The 22,841-nt window shown below is 33.9% G+C and overlaps 3 protein-coding genes across 3 annotated transcripts; 1 reads left to right on the forward strand and 2 right to left on the reverse strand.

Moving 5' to 3' along the window:
* Positions 1 to 1,034: 1,034 nt before the first annotated feature.
* Positions 1,035 to 4,428, forward strand: LOC108226590 (uncharacterized). Its single transcript, XM_017401571.2, has 3 exons — positions 1,035 to 1,565; positions 2,063 to 2,248; positions 3,767 to 4,428. Exons 1-3 carry the CDS (start codon positions 1,143 to 1,145, stop codon positions 4,055 to 4,057), a joined length of 900 nt encoding a protein of 299 aa, XP_017257060.1. The 5' UTR covers positions 1,035 to 1,142; the 3' UTR covers positions 4,058 to 4,428.
* Positions 4,429 to 4,591: 163 nt separating this feature from the next.
* On the reverse strand, positions 4,592 to 7,260 carry LOC108226653 (lysine histidine transporter-like 8). The gene is made up of 4 exons (XM_017401643.2): positions 6,948 to 7,260; positions 6,590 to 6,726; positions 6,047 to 6,477; positions 4,592 to 5,926 (listed from the first exon to the last, which is right to left on the reverse strand). Exons 1-4 carry the CDS (start codon positions 7,202 to 7,204, stop codon positions 5,297 to 5,299), a joined length of 1,455 nt encoding a protein of 484 aa, XP_017257132.1. The 5' UTR covers positions 7,205 to 7,260; the 3' UTR covers positions 4,592 to 5,296.
* A 1,219-nt stretch (positions 7,261 to 8,479) lies between these two features.
* Positions 8,480 to 11,324, reverse strand: LOC108225429 (lysine histidine transporter-like 8). Its single transcript, XM_017400286.2, has 5 exons — positions 10,777 to 11,324; positions 10,190 to 10,326; positions 9,578 to 10,008; positions 9,302 to 9,433; positions 8,480 to 9,146 (listed from the first exon to the last, which is right to left on the reverse strand). The coding sequence occupies exons 1-5, from the start codon at positions 11,193 to 11,195 to the stop codon at positions 8,658 to 8,660; spliced, it is 1,608 nt and encodes a 535-aa protein (XP_017255775.1). The 5' UTR covers positions 11,196 to 11,324; the 3' UTR covers positions 8,480 to 8,657.
* Positions 11,325 to 22,841: the final 11,517 nt, after the last annotated feature.

The following is a 22,841-nucleotide window of genomic DNA, read 5'->3' on the forward strand; positions in this document are numbered from 1 at the left end:
AGACAAAGTTGTGCAGCATTGTTTTTAGATTAGAGTGCATTTTGTAATCTAGCTAAAAGCTTTGTAAAACTTGGAGTATATAACCAAGTTAGTAGCATCAGTTGAACTTGTTCAAATTACTTGAGAGAAAAATCTGAGAGTTAGAACTTGTTTTGAGTGATGAACCAGCAGCTGTGCGAATTGTAAAACAATCCACAGATTCTTCTATATAAAATCTCACGGGTGGATCATTCAATCCACCCGTATTTTTAATACTTGGTGTTTTTCTGTTTATTGTGTTCTTAGTGTATTGTTCTTGAATCTTTTAAATTTGTAAAAGATTGTATTCAACCCCCCCTTCTATAATCTTTCTCATAGTTGGTGTAAAATAACATATATATATATATTTAAAAATGGAAAATATATACGTTACAGATGGTGATGGTGTCATGCTCAAACTACTTTTGGGATAAATCTGACCAAGAGCTCATAACCGACCACGTCGGTCGATCAATTTTATAAGTCATGCTTAAGTTACTTCTAAAATAAACCCGACCAACAATTTAAAATTGACCACGACCATGATCGATTTTAGATATCTACCAAAGTGTTGATTTTCTTAGTCAAATTTGAATTTTTTGATCATAGATTGTCACGACCGCATCCACAGTCTCATATGTACACATGATACTTTGCTTTTAAATAACACCACTGAAACTATAAAGTCAAGCTTTACAAGATTTTCATACCAGTCAGAACCAACTATAAAAGTGATCGGCTTTAGGTCTTAAACACAAACAATATGTCTAAATCGTCCAGGGTAAAACCGATGGTGGATTTTGATTTGTTTTAGATCTAAAACTGAGAGATAACAGACTTAATTTATTTTTAAGAGTAGGGTTTGTCCTATTTTTTGTAGTGCGAAGCGAATTAAATACGCACACGATTCAGTTCAATTTTCTGATTTTTTTTTGCCATACAATTTTCTGATTTTAGTTCCATTTTGCTCGTTACTAAATTTACCTCCCAAAAATTTAAAAAGGAACGAATAATAAACCCGTCGTTTAACAACACCCTCAACCAACTCAAATGCACAAACAGCTGCGACAAATGTCTACATAACAAACATACATGCACTCATTCCCTCCTTCCATAAAAAAACAATGCACACAAAATCCGACTCAGACTTAACAAGCCTCGAAGCAACCTCCCCAAAGCACCCTCTCTACTACGTCCAATCCCCCTCTGCTCATGAAGCCGAGAAGATGTCATTCGGGTCAAGCCCATTCGGGTCACCCGGTCACCACTACCACTCCTCGCCCATTCACCACTCCCGAGAATCCTCCACTTCCAGATTCTCGGCTTCGTTGAAGAACACGGCTAGAAATAACGGCTACTGGAAGAGGCTGCAGCGAGTTGGCGACTCAGTGGAGGAGGAAGTTGATGAAGAGGATGTTAGACAGAAGAAGGCGATCAAGAGGTTCTATGTTGTGTGTTTTGTTTTGTCGTTTGTTGTCTTGTTCTCGGTCTTCTCGTTGGTTTTGTGGGCTGCCAGTACTTCTTACCCTCCTGAGATTTATGTCAAGGTGAGTGTAATAAGCTCGGCGTCCGAGTTGACTCAGTGAGTTGGCACTCGGACGAGTTGAGTTTCGTATTTTTATTATGGATTTGTCGAGCATGTGTCTTCGTGCTAAACATTAAAATTTATAAATTCTTATATTTTTGATTGATATATTTGTTGTAAATGCACGAGCTTCATCATTATTAAGGGCGTAAACCAATCAAAATAAAAAAAATTTATCAAATTTTGTGCTTATTGAATAAAATTGTTTTATTATTCGTGGTGGAATTACTCGTTTACATACGAGTCGACTCGGACTAGTTACATGGTTTAGACATTCTAAATTTTTAGGCGTGAAATTTGATTTACGAAAGCGAGATGACTCGGTGAGTCTGACACGCTGAACCTGATGTAACATTATCTAACAGTGTGGTGTGAATTGTGATTTAGATTGTTTATTATCTGAGTTGACTCAGTGAGTTAACTGGTTATATAACTCTCGGCTGAATTTATGTTTTGCAGAGGTTGGTGTTTGAGAGATTTAATGTACAATCGGGGATGGATATATCGGGAGTGCCAACGGATATGTTGAGTATCAATTCGACGGTCAAGATTTTCTACAGAAACACAGGCACATTTTTCGGAGTTGATGTTAAAATCGCACCTATTCAACTTTGGTATTACCAGCGAAATCTTGCTCATGGACTTGTAAGTTAATTTTTCGTTCGCCAACTATTTTTTGAAATAGAAGAAATAACTTTAGTACTGATATAGTGATATTATTATGATAATATATTTTTAGTTAAATTTGTGTTTAAGATTCTAAAATATCGCTTCAAAAAAAAATCTAAAAATATCATATTTGAATTATTATTTTTAATATAATTTATATGAAATAAAAATTTTAATAAAAAATTTCAGTTTAGTATAAGAATTGATTTTTTTTTTATGTATCTATTAGATTTTTATCATCTTAGTATATGTTAAATATCGTTTAAAATGGAAGGAATGAAGTAGTATTGTATAATAATAATATTGCTATAGCTAAGAAAGGATACCTGCAAGATGCAACCAAAAATGACTCCAATTGTTAGATTTATTTTATTTACGCATCGGTTGTAGTATCAAATCAAAGCTTACTTTTTCAGAAAGGCAGTGAAAAGGACTTGTGCAGCGAGTCTATTTATGCTCCCACACACTCACATTATTACTGAAAAGACATTTTTTTGTTGATTTAAGTTTTTATTATCGCTCTTCATATATATACTACTCCTTCCGTCCCTCCCATTTCTTATCGAATGGGTTGGACACGGAGGTTAAGAAATATGAATAAAGTAGCGGAAAAAAGAAAGAAAAGTGGGTGAAGTGGCGGGACCCATTAATTTTTAATGTATAAAAAGAAAATAGTAATGTGAAAAGGAAAGAAAAGTGGAGAAGTGGCGGGATCCATTGACTATTTTTGGTAAGTTTTGTAATATAAAGAATTGGATGAGACGCCCAAAAAGGAAAGTGTAAAGAAATGGAAGGGACGGGGGAGTAGTAATATACAAGTCGTACCCTGTTTAGTTTTATTTTTAATTTGGTCTATATTTAAATACTATTTTGCATGTATATGATGGTTTTGATCTGTGAATTTGAAATTTTTTAAACGTAATCAAAGTTTTAATAATTTGATTATTGATCTGACGATTGAAAATTCAATATATGTGTGAATCTAGCTCTGCATGGCAAAGGTGATCTTGATCTTAAAAGAAGTGCAAAAAAGCTGCAATCCTCTTTATTTCGAAAAATTTGGGCCCACTTAACTGGATTACAACGTGTTCGTTATTTATTGGACGATGAATACGGCAAGTAACTAATCAGATATGCTTGTTTTGTGTGACATGATCGTATAACTTGTCCATTTGCATGTAAATTCTGCGACTGTTGAACCCGAACTAGCTTTAGTTTCCGGTTCGAATTTATTGCTGGATTGTACAAGATTTTTGTTCCTAGGAGTCGATGAAGATTTTTACAGTAGTTTCTTTTGTCCCTTTGTTTGACATCAATGAGATGTCTCGGGTCGATTTCGGGTAGGATTTTTATCGGGTCGGAATTTTATCGGATTTTTGTGATTCAGTTTCTGACCATGGGATTAGCTTGGTCTCAGAGCTTAGCTGCAAATATTATTTAATTTATGCTTCCATCTTCGGGTTTACTTATTGAAATAAATGGTGAATGTGACAGAAGGTGAAGTTTCATCAACGTCGAAAGACTCAGCGGACCATAATAACAAGTGTTTCCGCATACCAGCTTCCTTTGTATGGTGCAGTTCCTGGTCTTAGTTCCAGAAATGGCGGACATGACAATATATCTTTGCCACTGAACTTAACTATTGGCGTAAGGTCGAGGGCCTACGTGTTGGGAAAACTCGTGAAGCCGAAGTTTTACCGGACCATCAGATGTCAAGTCACTCTACATGGCAGCAAACTAGGCAAGCCGGTAAATCTGGCAAATGCTTGTGTTCATCTAAACTGATCTTTCATTATATAGAAACTTTTATATGTGGCTAGATTTTCTTTTAATGTTTTCTGGTTTGGATGCATATGTGAAGATTCACCGTACATCACTAGTTTTCATCACATATACATTCCTGTAGTCAGTGTATTTGAAAGTTTTGTGCAATTTAATAGCATTTGGCTCAACGGGGCATCTGATTTTATCTTGAGGTTTGCAGATATGACAATACTAAAGAATATGTATAAGCAAACTTATAGTTAGGAGAATTGTTGATCTATGTTTACCATATCCGACATGCCTAAATTGAAATTTAGTGGCTCCATTGTGGAAATCTTGGTGTAGTAGAAAGTATATGAACTTGTTCATTCCATTATCATCACTTGTATTTATATTCCTGCGAGCAAATTCTTGGTCCTAGATTTTCGTTTGATGGGTAGCATTAGTCTGAGGTGTTCTTATAGTTTACTAAAGTAATCTTAGATAACTTTAGGGTTTTGTTTCAATTTTATCTTTATATTTAGCAAATTTTGCATATAAGCTCCTAAAGCGCCATTTCATTATGCCATCCCTTTTGGACTTTGGTGGAGGCTTCAGAGTCTTCTCTTTGATATTTGTTGTACTGACCTGGCACCAATTTTTTGGTCTCATGAAAGCCTTTCTTCTCTTCGATGTTGTAAGGCTTCTGCGACCATTCCCTACTTATTGCATTTCCCCAGCAGAGTTGATGCATTTCTTTGCTCAGCATCCTCTTCTATCATATCTTGATTCTTTTTTCCAATCCCCTTTCTTTTTCTCTGTCACTAGACCTAAAATTCATCGATCAAGAGGATGCCAGTACAGTAGTACTATATGCTCTTCTCTGATGAAACGATTGTTCTTACACTATTAAACAAGGTTGTTCTGTTCAAATAGATGGTCTAACAGAGGAGTAGAGTAGCAGTATCTCTTTAGATAAATATAAATTTCTTCTCAGACTTTTTTACGGCCTCCCGGTTACTTGTGTTTGATCTTTCACAACTCCTTTATGTTAGGAGTTGCCCACATTGGTTGTGTGAGGGCCATAAACGTAGAATATAACAGGTAAGAACAACTCCATTAATATGAGTCTTTTTGGGAGGTGCCCAAAAATAAAGTTGTGCGGGTTAGGCCCAAACGGGCAATATCATACTATTGTGGAGTTAGGCGTCAGTATAGATTATAGGTAATATGTAAGTTATCGTCTTTGTCAATACAACATTTTGTCCATGATTCGCATCGTCATTTAGGATTGAAGAAAGTAGCCTTAAGGCCATAGACAACTAAAGTTCTGATAGCTGCAATTTCCACCAAGACAACCAACACTACACCTAAAAAAGCAATTCCCACATTGAGGTACCACATCCGACTTGTCTGACGAGGATTCCTAATCATAATCCACATTAGACAAGGGTATATGAATGTTATAGGCACTGCTGTGATCGCTCCAAGCAAAGCTGACACTGATCCTAGGAACGGGAGCTCCAATGCCACAAAATAAACAAGTCCTCCGAACAATGCTCGTATTCCTCCTCGGATACACTTAGTACATCTCCTGTTTTTCATGGTAATGTAAATCCGCTCAAAGTTGTCCCACACGACCATGCCATAGATTTGGAATATGGTTAAGAAGTGTGTCGTAACTAGTAGATATATAATGGCCTTGACAAATTTTGGCATGCTGTTGCGGTGATATTCCATGAATGATCTTAGCAATGGCATGTTATCGTTAGTGAGTAACTTGTTACCATAAGACCAGTATCCAGCTAATGTCAGGGGATAGAAACAAGCTGCAATTACTAGATATGAAACTGACACTGCCTTGTTCATTGGCCCTTTTGATGGTCGGTTTTTTGAAGTCGGTATCGTTCCCTGCATGATTAACACGTCTTATAAACAAATACAGGATGATAAAATCTGTATGCTAGAATGTGGAATGAAAATGTCACACTCTGAGCATTGAGGCATAGTCTTATAGACTCCTTCACTCACTTGAATATCGAGTATAACGTTGTGGCCTCTGAAGGCAAATGCAATCAATCCAAGAGCATTGATAGAGCCATATATATCCTTCTGTTCTTTCGGAGCCTGTTTGACACTGTAGGATATGCCATCAGGGCGATTCTGGACAAGCGAGAGGACAACTAACAAGGTAGAATATATCACAGAGGCTGAAGTCCCGATAGCAGCTATCTTTGCAGCAGAATTCATATTGGGAGAAAACTGAGACAAAATAACGGCCATAAGTATAAACAAAAGGTACCATTCTGCATCCGATGATGCTGTTTTCGTGCTGTCATGTGCCCATATTTCCAAGTACAAACTTCTCAAACAACTTCCTCCATTGATAATCAGGACTACACATGTTCCTCCTGATAAATACATTACTGGGAACAACGAGAGTAATTTTCCCAGCTTCATGCCTGCGATTGTAGCATTTCTAGTCAAGATCAGGACCAAAACATCAATATGTACAGTTCATAATAGCATAATCTCAGAGAAAGGTCTAAATTGATGGTAAGTTGCAATACTAACCAAAAGCGGTGACTGACAAGTGCATATATCTGCTATAGCGAATGCCAGGAGGCACGGATTCATGAAGATCAACGAGTAGCCATATGGTGTAGAGCTGCCATACATACCCTATGGTAAATGATATTATACCCCAGCACCTGCAATTCCTCATTGAATGCATCAATACCATTTCGATGTTACAGTAAAAATCTCTGCACACACAGGCTTAGAGCACAGGCATAATTAAAATTGTTATTCCTTATCACTTTTGAAGATCAAATAACAAAGATAAACAAACTTATTAAGCAATCCATTAGAACTCATGAAAGTGAGATGAACACCATAGTAATTAAAAAAAAAAGGCAAGAAAGGCAACTACCATCCAAGGGAGACTAGTGCGACAGGAAGTGCAAACGACTGAAGACCCATCCCGGAGCAAATTAGAAGAAATGTAGCAGAAACTGCACCTCCTTCTCGCGACTCTGTTATTGGAAGCCAATGCTCCACACTCTCAGTTTCCATCGTCCGAAGCCACGGATCATCCTGAATATTTTCTCGCCTTTCTGGTAAAACCTGACATCCTGATGATCTTGCTTGTACTAATTCTTGAACTTTTATCTCCACTGAGTCCTCCATTATATTTCTTCGACTCAATCTATTTAGCTCTGTGACTTCATCTATCTTTATGAATCCCGCAACTTTATATAGTAAGAAAAGTGATAAAAATTCTTAAAGAAGAAAAGGCTTTTGGACAAAATTAATAGAATCCTAGTCAGGTGATAAATTGATACTTTGTGGAGCAGATTCAAGCACCATTGTCAAATCAGTTCACGCAAAAGATTGAAGTGGTGATGATGTCAGATTTATGTCGTCAGCAGATTGAACATAGGAACAGTCGCCACTGGGCATGGGGCACGTGTCCGATCCCCCTAATTATTCATTTGACATTTTTTCACCATCATAAATTTTACAAAAATCAGTGTCCCCGAAAATTTGATAAAAATCCTTAAGAGCTTACGAGCCCTCACAAATTGATAAGCCAACTTGGAAATATGTAGCTTTAGATGCTATATGCGTTCAACGCCTTGTCTGCTCGTGTTCACCATGTATAACAAATATTAAGCATAAACATGGCATATTGTATCAAAGCGTAAGATTGCTTTCTTACCATATTCGAATAGATTATTGTAGGGGTGGCAATAGCAGACACGACCCGAAACCCGACACGAACCCGACCCAACCCGAAACCCGATTTACTGAGACAGAAACCCGAAAGTGACCCGAAAATCACCCGACAGACCCGAAATGGACCCGAAATGACCCGAAACTAGAATTTCATTTGTAATAACTTCAATTTTTGGTTTTATTCAATTTTAAGTGATTTTAGGTTGACCCGAAATCGACCCGATTGCTGACACGAACACGACCCGTTACCCGAAATTGCCACCCCTAGATTATTGTTTTTAAAGTTTATACGATTAACAAAGATGTTATCAGTTGAACAACATGAGAATCCTCTCCCATTAGGCAGAAGAACTTGTTCTTCCATTATAAAGATTTTCTCCGATGGCCAATAACGTTTTTATATCAAGCAGTCTGATAATTTCAACACGCTAACTAATTCTTTTAATGGTTCCAATTAGCCATCATAAAGCTGCATTAGGACCCCTGCTAAAACAGAAAAAATTTACTTATAAAATTTCCGCGATAAGGTTTTTTCACTTGGAGATGGAAATAAGCTTATCCAAGTTATACCTTAGCTCTGAGATCTTATTTGAATTTAGATTTAAGTGTACATAGAGTTTATCTTCCTCCTAGCAATACCTTGAGTTCTCAGGAACTTTTGCGAGATTGTAAATATTAATAGAAGGTGCAGAAAGATAAAAACAGTACTGCAGATGGCCAGAATAATGCACAGATACAATACACTAAAGATTAACATAACAAGATATGTTATAAGAGATAGTACACTTTGAAAACACTCTGAAGAAAAACTTCTAACAAATAGAAAAGATCAAACTTACAAAGACAACATTATGAAGTATCTTCCTTCATATGTTACAGGAGCTAACTGTACTATAACCAGTACTTACTGAGGTTTAAAGAAACTAGCTTCGACGCCAGTGTGAATCACTACATAAACCCCGGCAGCAATCAATAAAACGCTTAGACACATTCCAACAACTCCCAAAACCCAATTTAGCCACCAAACAGGGGAATAAATCTTTGGTTTCTTAATTATCAGCCACATAAAACATGGATAAGCCAGTGTCACCGGTAATGATATTCCTCCAATTAGACCAGCAAAGCTTCCCAGAAATGGCAGTGCCACAGCTACAAAGAAACAGAAGTATCCAAACAATGACCTGAGAAGGACCCGGAGCCACCAAGGACAAGGTTTCTTGGACCTTGTTGTGTATGTTGATTCCATATCATCAAACATCGGCATTGCATATATTTGGAATGTGCTTATTCCATTAATTACCACTATGAAATTTATCAGCCCCAATAAGCCTTTTGCAGTATCTTGGCCATGGAACACGAATAAAGCTGTTAGGATCCCACCGTTGGGAGGAATCTGATGATCCATGAAGTTCAAAAAATGTGTTAGCCTTGCATTGTAAGTTATCCCCAAAATTATCACAAACAACATATAGATTTGATCAAATAATATGGTTAAGTGACTTAAGTCATCAAAAATCTGTGTAGTCCCCAAGTAAGAAGTTAACATACCAATTGGCCATATGTCCAATAGCCGCCTATGGCTAGAGGGAATAAACACATTAGTATGATTGTGTATGAAACCCTAACTCCCTTCCACATTGGTACTCGCGAAGGATGCTTCTCACTTGAGGGCATGGTGGCCTGCAACAATTATCCGTGTTACATTGTTAATATATAAGTTTTTTCACGAGTTAAATATCAGAAATGACCGACAGTGGCATATTCCTCCATTTTATGTATGTGTACTTGTGCTTGTGCTTGTGCGGATACAATCATAAACTTTACCTGAATTTCAAGAACAAGATTATGACCCCTGAAAGCGAAAGCAATAATCCCAACTGCATTGAGGATGTCCAAAATTTTCTGCATCTCAGAGCCGGTGAGCTCAGGGTTGTAGGAGACACCATGAATTCTGCCCTCAGCAACTGAGGAAATCCAAATCATTGTACAATACCCAACGGCAGTGATTGCACCGATGAGAGAGATACCAGCAATAGAGTTCAGGTTAGGAAGCTGAGAAAGCAGGACTGCAGCACTTGTGAAAACCAAGTACCACTCTGTAGTTGATAATTGCGACGAGCTGCATGTCATGGGATTGCATACAATTTCATAGAATCTCTTAGTTGAAGATCCTCCGATGATAATTAGAGCCATACATGTCCCCATTGATAAGTAGCCTATTGGAAATAAGGCTAGTACTTTGCTTAGCTTCTCACCTAACCATCCATAAACATTTTGTTGGTTAGCTCAATTTATAGAAAATGTAAACTAGTTAGCAAAAAATGTAGTAAATAAACATATATCTGCTGTAGCGTATCTCATTAATTTCCCCATGTAACAGGGATTTTAAGCTAATTTCTTCCGTAAATTTCGTTTTTGGTAAAAGTATTTAATTACCAAAAGCTGCATTTGCCAGTTGCATATATCTGCTGTAGCGTATTTCTTTGTCAAAGTCTTCGTGTAGTTGTACCATCAAGTACAGGGTGTAGAGTTGCCATGTGAATGTTAATGTCAATAGTATGATCCCCCATGTCCTGAAATTAAACGGAACAAATATCAGTGTTTAAGAACTTAATTTTGGTTTTCATATCAGTTGCTGCACTAATGCACTCTCACAGAGTCTGTGCATATGAACTGCAGACACAGTATCAAACCAGAATCTGCACCTCAATATGTTTGTAAATCTGGTTGCTAGTTCACAACATTCCTATATCTAAAATCTAATTTTAAAACCTTTTACTAATTAGCTCATAATCAAAAGACTGCAGATATTGGTAAAAAACTAAAAATATAAAAATTCAGATAAGCCAAGAATAAGTATGTCAGAGTAATTTTTCAAAAAGGTTTAACACAATAATTTGTTTCAAGTCATAAATTATTTTTAACAAAAAAGACACCAACGAAATAAGTTTAGCTTATGTAGCTTGCACAACTTATAAGCAAAAGCTCCTAGCTAGCAGTGAAAACAGATACTTGCTACTTACCAACCAAGAACGGTGAACGCGACAGGGAGCACAAGGGCTTGAAATCCGATACCAGAGCACAGAGTATGAAAAGCTGCATAATAAGCATTACCATTTCTGGACTCAGTAATAGGCAGCCAAGCGTCTTGAGGATCAAGTTTCACGAAATTTAAGGCCTTCCTTATCGGACTCCCTAAAGGAGTCAAGAACCTTGGCGTCATATTCCTCGACCATCCTGGAGTTCTAGCTGCCCTGGTCCGGGGAGTCTGTGCCTGTGAAGCTGGTGCAGAGACTATGTAAGGCGAAGGTATCGATATCGGTGCTGGCACCTTTAGTTTTGGAGTCCTAGGCGCTGAGCCCCCGGGCGTTGGACCTGTTGATACAACTTTCGGAGTCGTATCAGTACTTGTGCTCAACTCCAAATCAACCTCACGACCCATTCTGCTGCTACAAATTCAACTTGAAATGTTGTAAAACTCCCTCACTTGTGTTGTAGCTAGTTTTCACCAAGAACAGACTCTCACAAGTGTCTTTTATAGTTGTAAATTTGTACCACGTTGGAATGAGGCCTCGCACCATTATAGAATGGACGGACTAGTTATTTAACATGATATCAGACTCGCATAACGAAATATTGAACAATCGGACACACATCAAAGTTTTAGGCTCTGTTTGGAAGGTAGATGTTTGGGGGAAAAACAAAAGTTTGAAGTGTTTTAGAGGTTTGACCACTGGAATCCGCTAAATTAGTATTTGATAGTTAGCGGATTGAAATAGAGGTTTGGATCCAAAAAACTAATTTTGAAAAAACTACTTTGAGGAGTTTTTTGGGTTAAATGTTTTGGTTTGTGTCAGGAGAAACTAATCAATCCGTTATTTAACAAACAGTTTTACGAGAAACCGCTAATTTAATCCCATGATCAAAACATCTATTTCAATTTGCTAGTCAAAACAAAACATCTGATCCAAATCACTAATAACTATCCGCTACCGCTAATATCCAAATAGAGCCTTAGATGAATTGACTACTTAAGAAATAGAATGCATGTGACATTATGCTCTACTCTGAGATTATTGAACTCTGAAATTATTGAACAAAAGCAAGCGAAAATATTTTAAGGAAACCGATACGTTTGTGCTTGGAGTATGTAGGATTAGTTAATGTTAATGGTGGCATGTGAAAATGTGGGGTGCATGGTTTAAGATAATAATACTGTTAAGTGCTCTGATTAATTTAATTGATCGCAGTCCTAATTATTTGACTACTATGCTTTACAGGGGTTGTTGTCCGTGGACTGTAGTCTTCTTCTTCATGTCTTTTTGCAGAAGTAAGTTAGGAACATACCTTTTGAAGCAGCTGACCTATTGCGACTTCTGGGACTTGGTGATGGAGTAGTATGTGGTCTGCTGATATTATTTAGTGGTTCGATGTCCTAAATATTTATCATGTGCTTCAGTTCGAAAACATTATATACATTGCAAAATTTTACATTATTAATTCTCCTCAACAAGTTTGGCTGTGAATTAAGTTTAATAGTGTCATTTTAATAATAACTAGTTGAACAGCCGCGCGCGTTGCAGCGGCCTATAAAAGTTATATTAAAGATTCAATATTAATATTTGTAAATCGCAATAATTTGTGGCTATCAATAAAAAGTATATTAATAATTAAAAATTAATATTTGTAGGATAAAATAAATGTTATATTATAAAAATATTAATGTAATACCAATACCAATATATAAAATTTCAAAATTAAACTATAATTCATGGTGAAAAAAAGGAAAATAAATTTCTACACGTAATTAACAATTTAAAACACGACGAATCTTAATTTTATTTGTGTTTTTTTAAAAGTAATTATGTTCTTACATTGTCACCTTCTTCCAATTTTTTTGGATTGATTGCGCACAAAAACATCTAACTTAAATCCGTGAGATAGCGGTCTATAACTACACTTGCTAACTTAAATCCATGAGATAGCGGTCTATAACTACACTTGCTTGTAACAATTATGAACAGTATTCACTTAGAAATTGTTTGAACGGAGCAAACAGATAATTATTCATTTTCCTGTGTACAATGTAAATCATATAAAAATTAACAACAACTTAACAAAACAAATATTATAAAAGAATAAACAACAAACATACATCAATAATAGTTAATTTATTGATATCATCCATCAATATTATATCAAAACTATATTTTTCTCCCGTGTTTGGATTTGTCGACTCCCACATAGCGGTCTATAACTACCTTTGCTTGCAACAATCTTTATTTTTTTTAATGCCGTATAAACAACCTTCACTTATCGTTGCAGAAGAACGGCACCACCGAGTTAGAAATCGAGCAAGAGAACTATCACCAGAGATAGGTAGAGTTGTGGTATTGGGAGAGGGTAGGTTGTGTTTTAATGATTCAAAACCCTACGACCTAGGGTATTTATAGGTGCACAAAAACTAGTGTGCTACTCTTTCCTATAATTAAATAATTTGAAACAAAATCAGATTACTTTCAAGCTGCTATATTTCATAAATAATCTAAAACAAAATCAGATTCTGAAACTTATTTCTAATATATCCGAAATTAATAAAGGTAGTTCTAATTTTTGATATTTTTCATCTGAAAATTTCAAAAAATTAAAAAATAAGAAAAATAGAACGGAGCGATGTGAGAGGAGCCACCTACACGCCCCTCGCTTCTCCTTTATATAGAAACAAAATCAGATTAAAATTTTCAAGTTACTATATTCCATAAATAATCTAAAACAAAATCAGATTCTTAATCTTGCTTCTAATATATCCGAAACTGAAAAAGGTAGTTCTAATTTTTGATATTTTTCATCCAAAAATTCCAGAAAATTAGAAAAATAGAACGGAGCGATATGAGAAGCGCCACCTACATGCCCCTCGTTTCTCCTTTATATAAGTTTATTGATTATTGATATCGATAATTATTGATATATTGACTAGCTGGTGATTAGGGTCAAGGACGAGTTTAAATGATTTTTAGGGTGATATGTTTTATTTTAACAAAATCATTATAATTATGATTCTTTGATATGTAAAAAAACTAATACTGCTAACTTGCAGGGTTTTTAACCTTTGGTAAAATTTAATTTTTAATTCTTCTTCTTTTGACCAAGTAAAATTTAAATTTTTTAATGTGTAATTATTTTAGAAGTGTAAGAAGTTAATTTAATGTGTAATGCTAGTTCGTTCGAGTTCTTTTTGTATGATATTTGTCTCAATAATTGTTTGAAAAATTAATATAAAAATCTCATACAATTTGTAAGTTAAATAACTTTTTCCATACCAAAATTAAATAACTTTAATTTAAAACTAATTTGTTATTAATTCTTTTAACAATATTTTGTGTTTCGGTCCTTTTACTGTCATCAGTAGTGAAGTGACATCATTGTCGTAGGATTTTGTATTTGTCATGCCCGTGTTATCATCCCTTTCTTCGTCTCTGTCGCAAATTTGCAAAGGACATGACTTGAATTAGATTTTGTATTATATAAATTTGACCAATGATATCAATATGGATTCTTATTTATTAATTCTAAAAAATGTTAATAATTTTATAGAGTTGTATTATGAATTATATTGTTTAAGTTCAAAAAATGAAAACAAATAGTTTTGGTTGCAAAAAATGAAAACAAATTGTTAAATAAAAAAAGTTATATAATGATATCCAAAATTCGGAGGTTTCATTTATTAATAAAAGGCATAGAGCTTTAAGTTGAATATTCTTAATGCAAAACTATTTTCTTATCAATCGTTTTAAGAATATCTTGTGTTTCAGTCTTATACTCCTCTCATATACTACTCTCTCTGGTTCATAATATAAGGTCGTTTGACTTTTTACACGTAATTTTAGATTCTTTAACCACGTAGCAAATGTTAATATTTTTATAATTTTCTTTTTTTAATAAAAATATAACATTTATATTTTTATTCAGATAAAAATTACAAAAATATTAACATTTGTTAAGTGGTCAAAACATCTAAAGTTACGTGTAAAAAGTCAAACGACCTATATTATAGATACGAGAGAGTATATGCTATAACATGGAGAATTATTGCCATTATTATTGGGATTTTGCAATTCTCGTGGAGTGCTGTCACCACCTTATTTTTCGTCTTCATCGCATCGCATTCTTACAAAGAACCGAGCTTGTTAAATTTTATATTAATATCAATTTGCCTAATGATATTGATATAAGTTCCTCGTTATATGAATTTTAAAATTTTAAATAAATATTCTTGTTGGTGATATAATTGTGCTAGTGTGATAGTCGCTACATTACAAATTTCTAACCAAAATAAAGGTCTTTAATTTTTATATCAAATTAAAGTTTAAAGTTTAAGTTTTTGTTTGATATATATTTATAGTAAATAATTATATTCATAAGTGATAAATTTAGTATCTTAAAACTTATAAAGAATTAAATATTGATCAAAATATAAAAAGAGGTATATATTATAAACAAATAAAATAGATTTTGATCAGGAGTGCTTGCTTTCATTAACAGTCCAAGAATAATGACCAAGCGCCCAATAATTCACTTTCCCCATACTAAGAAGTATGGTACTAGTACTTATTTAAGAGAAGATATTTGTCTTCAATAATCGACCAGAATTGGCGACACTAACATGTTTTGTACTCCCTCCGTATCTTTTTTCTTTTCCTATTTGTAATGTCGGTACTGCATGAGACAAATTACTAATTTACATCTAATCTATAAAACTAAATATAATCATGAGTGATCTTGTTAGATTCGTATTCACGAGTACTTTAATACGGTGAAGTTTTTATATTTAATGCTACTACGAAATGAAAGATATTAACGATAAAAAGTGTGTGTTGGCAAACGTGAAAAGTACAAACAGGAAAAGTATTTAGGGACGGAAGGAGTACAAGGTATTGAGTAAAATGAGCTCAGCTACTCTCCGTGGTGGCCAAGAGTAACGACATTACATCTTAATCATCCATACGATACCTGTCAATTCACATTCTAGGACCCCCGATAATATCAACCCCATAGCTAAAATATATTACTACCATATGGGAATATAAAATATCATATCTTTAAATTTGTCATTTTTATCCTATTTGTCATTCTTATCCTGTCTTTTCATGAACAAATTCTAACAGAAAAGACACTATCCTTTTTATTTTCTAATGTTATGTATTCTAACCTTTGTTTCATAAATCTTTCTAAATGACGTGATAATTATTTTGATTAACTTTAATTGGACAATTTACGTGTATATAAGAGATTCTGTATTATTATTATGAGTGGAACTAGTTATTATGTTATCAATTAAATATTAAAAAAATTGATTTTTTTTAAATGCCTAACATTTTTCATGAAAATAATATATTTATTAAGGACAATTTTAAATGTCACTTAATATCCAAATTTAAATCAAGTCCAGTCTAAATTTTCTTAATTTAAATGTCAGTTCGATTTCAGACTAGTGCTATTCTAAATCTACATTTTTATATTGCGCAAACTCCGACAAAGTTGCTAGAGATTATTTGTTTTTCGTTTTAGCTAGTGAATATCTGGCTCATACGTTTTGAAAATTATAGCCACCGATTAGGACACAAAAAGTTTATAAAAACAACCTGACAAGAAAGAAAGTTTAATAAACAAATAATTTGGTATATTTACTATATCGACTAACTTTTCGACGCTGTCTCAATTTCCGTTTCTCTTCTCGAAACAGTTTCTGTTTTTCTTATAACAGAGAGTTAATATATTTTTGACACATAATTTAATTAGGGTAGTCCAAAAAAATAAGTACACTCATCATTTTTATAATTCTCTATTAATTAATTAAATTTATATTTTAATTTTTTTGTTAAATAATTCAAATAATAATGATTTTTTTAACAACCAAAAATAATAGGGCAAAGATTATTTTTTCTCATTTTCTTAATATTAACTCATCTGCTATTACCTTGATGGTAATTATACATCGATTAGGTTGACACCCATATTAAACTCAAACCCTAACGCGTAATGCGCTCATACATTGCATGCATAGAATGCGAGACACCCTTTTGGTATGATAAATCGATCTTCGAAACGGAGTAACAAATTAAGAATTATTAAACATGTTTTTCTTATTTGTCAATTCGAGGCCGGTGTTCAACCATGACTTCTGTCTAGAGATTCGATAGAGAGACGAAAACCCACGTGATAGAGTGGTCGTTTTGCTGATAGAGCGGTCGTCTTGCCGATATTCAACCGTTGGACTCATACATACACGTACGCGTTCGATTTCAAAAGTAACTCGATAATTCGTAAAATAGTTCTTCACGAAAAATTAATTAATTTTCGATTCTAGATATTTACAGTACTTTTAGTCTTATTATGACAAAATTATAAATAATTAAAAAATGTAATAAATACAAGAATTCTACCATTTCAGAAATTATTAATTCTTAGAATGATATTTGATTTTAACTTGCGCTTACTACTATCTAATTTTTCTACTAACAATATGAAAATAGAATTGCGAGGCCCTTCCTGATAACATTGTAATTATGAAAACTAGAATATATTATTTATACACTAATTTTTTTTGCCGTCATCCAGTTATCTAGATGTCTAATTTATGATTAATTGATTATGAATTTCAAATATTCGATAATCATTTCTGACACAAAACTTAGATATTATAATTAACTAAGAGGAGTTGTGAATAGCTGTAATTTGTATGTTTTTTTTACGGAAATTATTCTATTAATCATTCAAATCAGCCAACAATACATGTACTAAATTGATAGAAATAAATCTCTCATCAAACACTCGACCTAGAAATGAACATGAGTCACAGCCATCGTTGAATAAAAAACATACTAATATTTAACTCCTTCATCATTCTTAGACACTCCATAATAACTTTACCAAGCGGAGAGATTAATTTGTATGTTAATTTAATTTTTATCGGTAATTGTCATGAAGCGGAACTATAGGGATTAAGGTATATACTATACTCCCTCCATCTCATATTATGGGTCTTATTTTGATTATTGAAAAATCAAATTGATTAGATATTGACCGTAAATTACAGATATTATCCGACTTTAAAAGATTATAAAACTTACTTTATTAGGAAATATATCTAATCCTTTTCGAAAATCCATTTTTCAGATTTTTAAAATAGTTAATGAATTTTCTTTAGTTAATGATCAAAGTTTCGACAAATTGACCATCTAATAGTTAAAGAGGACACATAATATGAGATGGAGGGAGTCGTTAAAAATTATCAAGTCGAATATATATTATAAATTAAGGATATATTATCCTTAATTTGTAATATATATTAGTTGTTATATATATTGACTTATATTATTCTTGTTCCATTGTTTACACTTTCAGGATGCTTGGAAGAAAACGGATTTTTCTTTTCTGACATTAAAATTTTATTGTCTAAATTTTCCCGGTCATCTTGCATGTCCGATGGTTAGATGATAAACTTTCTTGAATGAAAGAATTATCACGGTGAATTGCGGAATCTTTTCATTGAGATTCATTCTCATTGTCAAAAAAAAAAAAAAAAATATAGGAAAAAGCGAATGTGCCTATTCGAATACGATATACACGTGATAAATGTGAAACAAACATGAAATATTCTCTGTATTCTTTTTCATTTCTGTTGTAGACACTTGGCTGTTTGTTGATGTGTTTCTGCGTATTTGATAAAAAGATATCACGGGGTTTTATACTAAGAGTTGATATCAGTCAAACTGATTAAGAGCATGCTAATACTAGTCAAACAGATATATGTTTATACTTAAGCTTAATGACCTTTTAGCCTCGAAATATGGATAGAAGTTCCGATGCGGACTCGAAGTTTAAAAATGTATCTTTCGATCCTCAAAGTATTGGGGGATAAGCTTGACAATTCATGTTCGGGGTAAAGTTTGGGCATAATTTTAACCTTTAAAGTATACATCTCGAACCTTTTATCCCCTAAAGAATACATTAAAATATATTAGATGTTACTTTTAACCCTTAATATTTAATGCCCCTTTTAATCCTCACGTGTGAAATGTCAACTTTGTCCACCCCGTTATATACCGGTATACGCCATAAGGGCTAAAAGGTACGACAAAGATATTTTGAAGATCGAAAGATACGTTTTTAAACTTCGAGACCGCATCAAAACTTTCACCCAAACTTCAAAGGCTAAAAGGTCATTTAGATTATGGATTGCATACCTGCACTCCAAAGGCTTTTTTGGAGTTTTTGTTTTTCATAAAGGCTTTTCGGAGTTTATCATAAATAAAATATAATCATTTTTTTGTGAATCATCTTAATAAGATGTATTTGGTTCACGGATTGCATAGTTGAATAGTTTAGAGAAAGGACCAGCTTGATCTACTATATTTTCCACCATTTTTATGAAGGATCAGGTCCCAAGCATACATACGTCGGGATCTATTTAATAACATTATAACATTCAATGTTATGGACGGTGGATGAATATCCAACGGTCAAGATTCTTTATTAACTAAAATAAAGAATCTCTATCTCTTGAGTCATCTCTTAACTACTCCCTCTGTCCCATTTAATTCTATACACTTTCCTTTCTGGGATGTCCCACTCAATTCTATACATTTCAAAACTTTCCCAAATTAGTTAATAGGTCCCACCACTTTCTCACTTTTCTTTCTTTTTCACACTACTTTTTACTCCACTATCACTCTTTTATATATTAAAAATTAATGGGTCCCACCACTATACCCACTTTTCATTCTTTTTCCCATTATTTCATACTACTTTATACACTTTTGTTAGTCTCCGTGTCCATTTCATATGTATATTATTCAAGGGGACGGAGGGAGTACCATATTAGCTTCCATATTAGATGGTAGACGCTTTGAACAACCCTTAACTTAACTAAACAACCAAGTTTGCTCCTTTATTAGCATGGCCGAGGAGCAATTTGGGTTGCCAACTGCTGGCCTTATCACATTTCGCGTGATGAATTCTGTATCAGATACATGATTTCTTTAATTCCAGACAGACGGTGCTGCTGCAAAACTAGAGAAAGACTTGCTTCTTGTGTGACTGTCAAGTAGAATGAAATGTTGGGCACTTGGGCTCACCATCATCAGTATATCTTAATATCTAGACCCAACACATTGCTGTGTGCCAACTAAAATACGTTCGTTTGTCTACCTCATCCCATAAAAACCGTTTCTAATTAGATGATTGATAATGCTGCAAAACGGTTGAACGCTTGAACCAGATAAACTGAAATGTAATTAGTTAGATTATTGATTCTAGTTCATCATGTAAACCTTTTCAACTACTTGTGTAACAGTTTCTTGGGTCCCGGTCCCTGCCATACGTATAAAGATGCGGTCTTTAGGAGCTGGTCAATCATTATGCTACTGGAATACAAGGAGAGCTCATACGAGTGAGGGGGAGTTTTCATATCCTACTCTTAAATACGAGGGAGGCGCCCAACATTTAACTATAACTATGTATTGTGCAGCAATAAGCACAAAATATTACTACTTTACATGGTGCACATTCAAGGACCGGCTTAGCAAATTGACCTCTGTCACATTCCTTACAAGTCCGAAACTTTTTGTTCAGAACAAATCTGAGACTGTGAGGATGAAGTTTGGGTATGCAATAGCCCACCGTTTATGTGAAGGGCATATATATAGGGTAAGGAATATTTCTTGGTTCAACGGGCTTTTGATCTCTTCGGGTAATTCTGCACAGGTCTTGTGCAGGAGGAATTTCAGACATTCTTCATTAGTGACAGCACTGGAATTGGCATTGCTGCTGAGTATGCAACTATAAACAAATGATTTGCGTGAGACTATATCTTCGTTGCAGACATAGCATACGTCGCCATCTCTGGGCTTGTAATGCTGATTCAAGATTAGCAAGTGCTGGTGGCTAAAGTGCTGCATTTTTCTCTCTTTTCTTGTGTGTTTTTTCTTGGTAGTATTTCAAACAGGGTGACTGCTAATTGAAATATATCTATTGAGTTAACAAAGGCAAATATACATATTGCATAAATGAATCAAATTCAAATAAATTACAAAAAGGACTTTCAACAGAAATAGAGTGGGGAAACATTCAAATGCCAACAGCAACAGTAATATAGGTGATATTACTCAAGTATGGACTTTGTTCAATATCTATATATCATCATTAAGATACGCTCCTGGTTCTGGACTTCTGGTCTAAGACAACAAAAGATAGCAGACGAGAAAGCTTTTGAGAAAGCAAGTGATAAATAATGATTCAAAGTAAAAGAGGTTACAAAAAGAATGAGTAAATGACAAAGTGGTGCCCGTTGTTTTTCAAATTTTACATGATGTTGGCTGGACTTTAAATATTATAAATTGGTGGCCGGAGTTTACTTCCTCCTTTCAAAAAGGAAAAAGGTGGCGGCCGTGAACCTCCGTTAATCTTGCTCCGTTAACTCTAAAAAACAAAAAAGTAAACGATAAAATGGTGGCCGTAGTTTTCCAAATTTTACAAAATGTTGGCTGGATTTCCACCACTATTTCATTTACTCTTTTATTTTTTTTTGGAGTTAACGGAGATTCATGGTCGCCACTTTTTTGAAAGGCGAAAATAAACTCCGACCACCATTATGTAATTTTTAAAGTTCAGCCAAAAATTTCAAAAATTACAACCAACACTTTGTGATTTACTGTAGAAAGAATAAGAATACGTGCTCAGGACTCAAAGTAAAAGACACCAACAAAGAGAGAATCCATGCTGGGTTCAACAGGCGTAAGAAAAATAAAGAGAAGAAAACTTTTGAGAAAATAAAAATCATCAATATCTTTTATTAATAAAAGGTATTGATTGATACCGCTGTTGATCTAAGACAATAGCATAAAGGTAAGTGTGTGCCTATATATATAATTTTATTATGTTCTTGTAGTTCTTGTCTATAATTGTTTTGACAAAAAATGATATAAAAATGTAACATAATTTTTAAGTTATATAATTTTAATTTAAAACTAAGTTTTAATACTCAAAATACTAATCAATATATATAGAAGTTTTTTTTATAATAATATAATAATAATTATGTTCCACTTTTCCCTTTTATTATACCGGTAGTAAAACTAAACAAAATTCGAACTCATAAATGAAGAAAAGGTGAGTTATACAGTACTATAATTATTTATATTGATGTACATGTACTTCTCTTTAAAGCATAAAACTTGGCGAAATGAATCACACACGCAAAGAACAATTATAACATATACTCCCTCCGTCCCCCTGAGTAGTATACATTGGGGGACGGGGACGCGGCACGGATTTTAATGCTCTTATAAAATGTAGTTGTGCAATCTATTTTTAAAATTTTTCTTTTCTGAATTAAAGTTTGGATGTTATATTTTTATACAGAAAAAGAAAATCTCAAAAATAAGTTCCGGAACTATGTTTTATAAGAACATTGAAATGCGTGTCGAGCAGTGAAAAAGAAACGTATAGAATTAAATGGGACAGAGGGAGTATCAGATTTGCTCATTTGCTTTGTAAATCATACATGTGCTTTTGCTTTTAAGTGGGTTCTACGTACAGATAACTTTTATTTTGATTAATAAAATCTTAGCAAATACTCCCTCCGTTTCAATTTACATGTACACTTTCAAGAAATTTTTTTTTTTTTTTTTTGACAATGCAGGCTTATATGCCTTACAACTTAGTATCTGTTCTAATAATTCTCGGGGTGAGCCAGAGTCGAACCCGGGTGCCCCGGGTCAACAGAGGATAAACCCACCACTGGGCTATCCAATCGTGCTCTTCAAGAAAATTTTTTGTTTCAAATTACTTGTCCACTTCAACTTTCAATGCAAAATCATATTTCCAAAGTCAATTCTACTCCACATATCTCTTATTTATATTTCCTAGATGAATCTCACTCCACATATTTTGATCATTTAATGCAATTAATTTGTGAACAACCACTTTTTTTAAACTGTGTGATTTTTTTAAAGTGGACATCTAATTTAAAACAGAGGGAGTAGTATTTTAGCGTGATTATATAATGGCTTAATGATCTAACCCTCAA

The sequence above is a fragment of the Daucus carota genome, chromosome 6, assembly GCF_001625215.2.
Source record: "Daucus carota subsp. sativus chromosome 6, DH1 v3.0, whole genome shotgun sequence".
NCBI lineage: Eukaryota > Viridiplantae > Streptophyta > Magnoliopsida > Apiales > Apiaceae > Daucus > Daucus carota.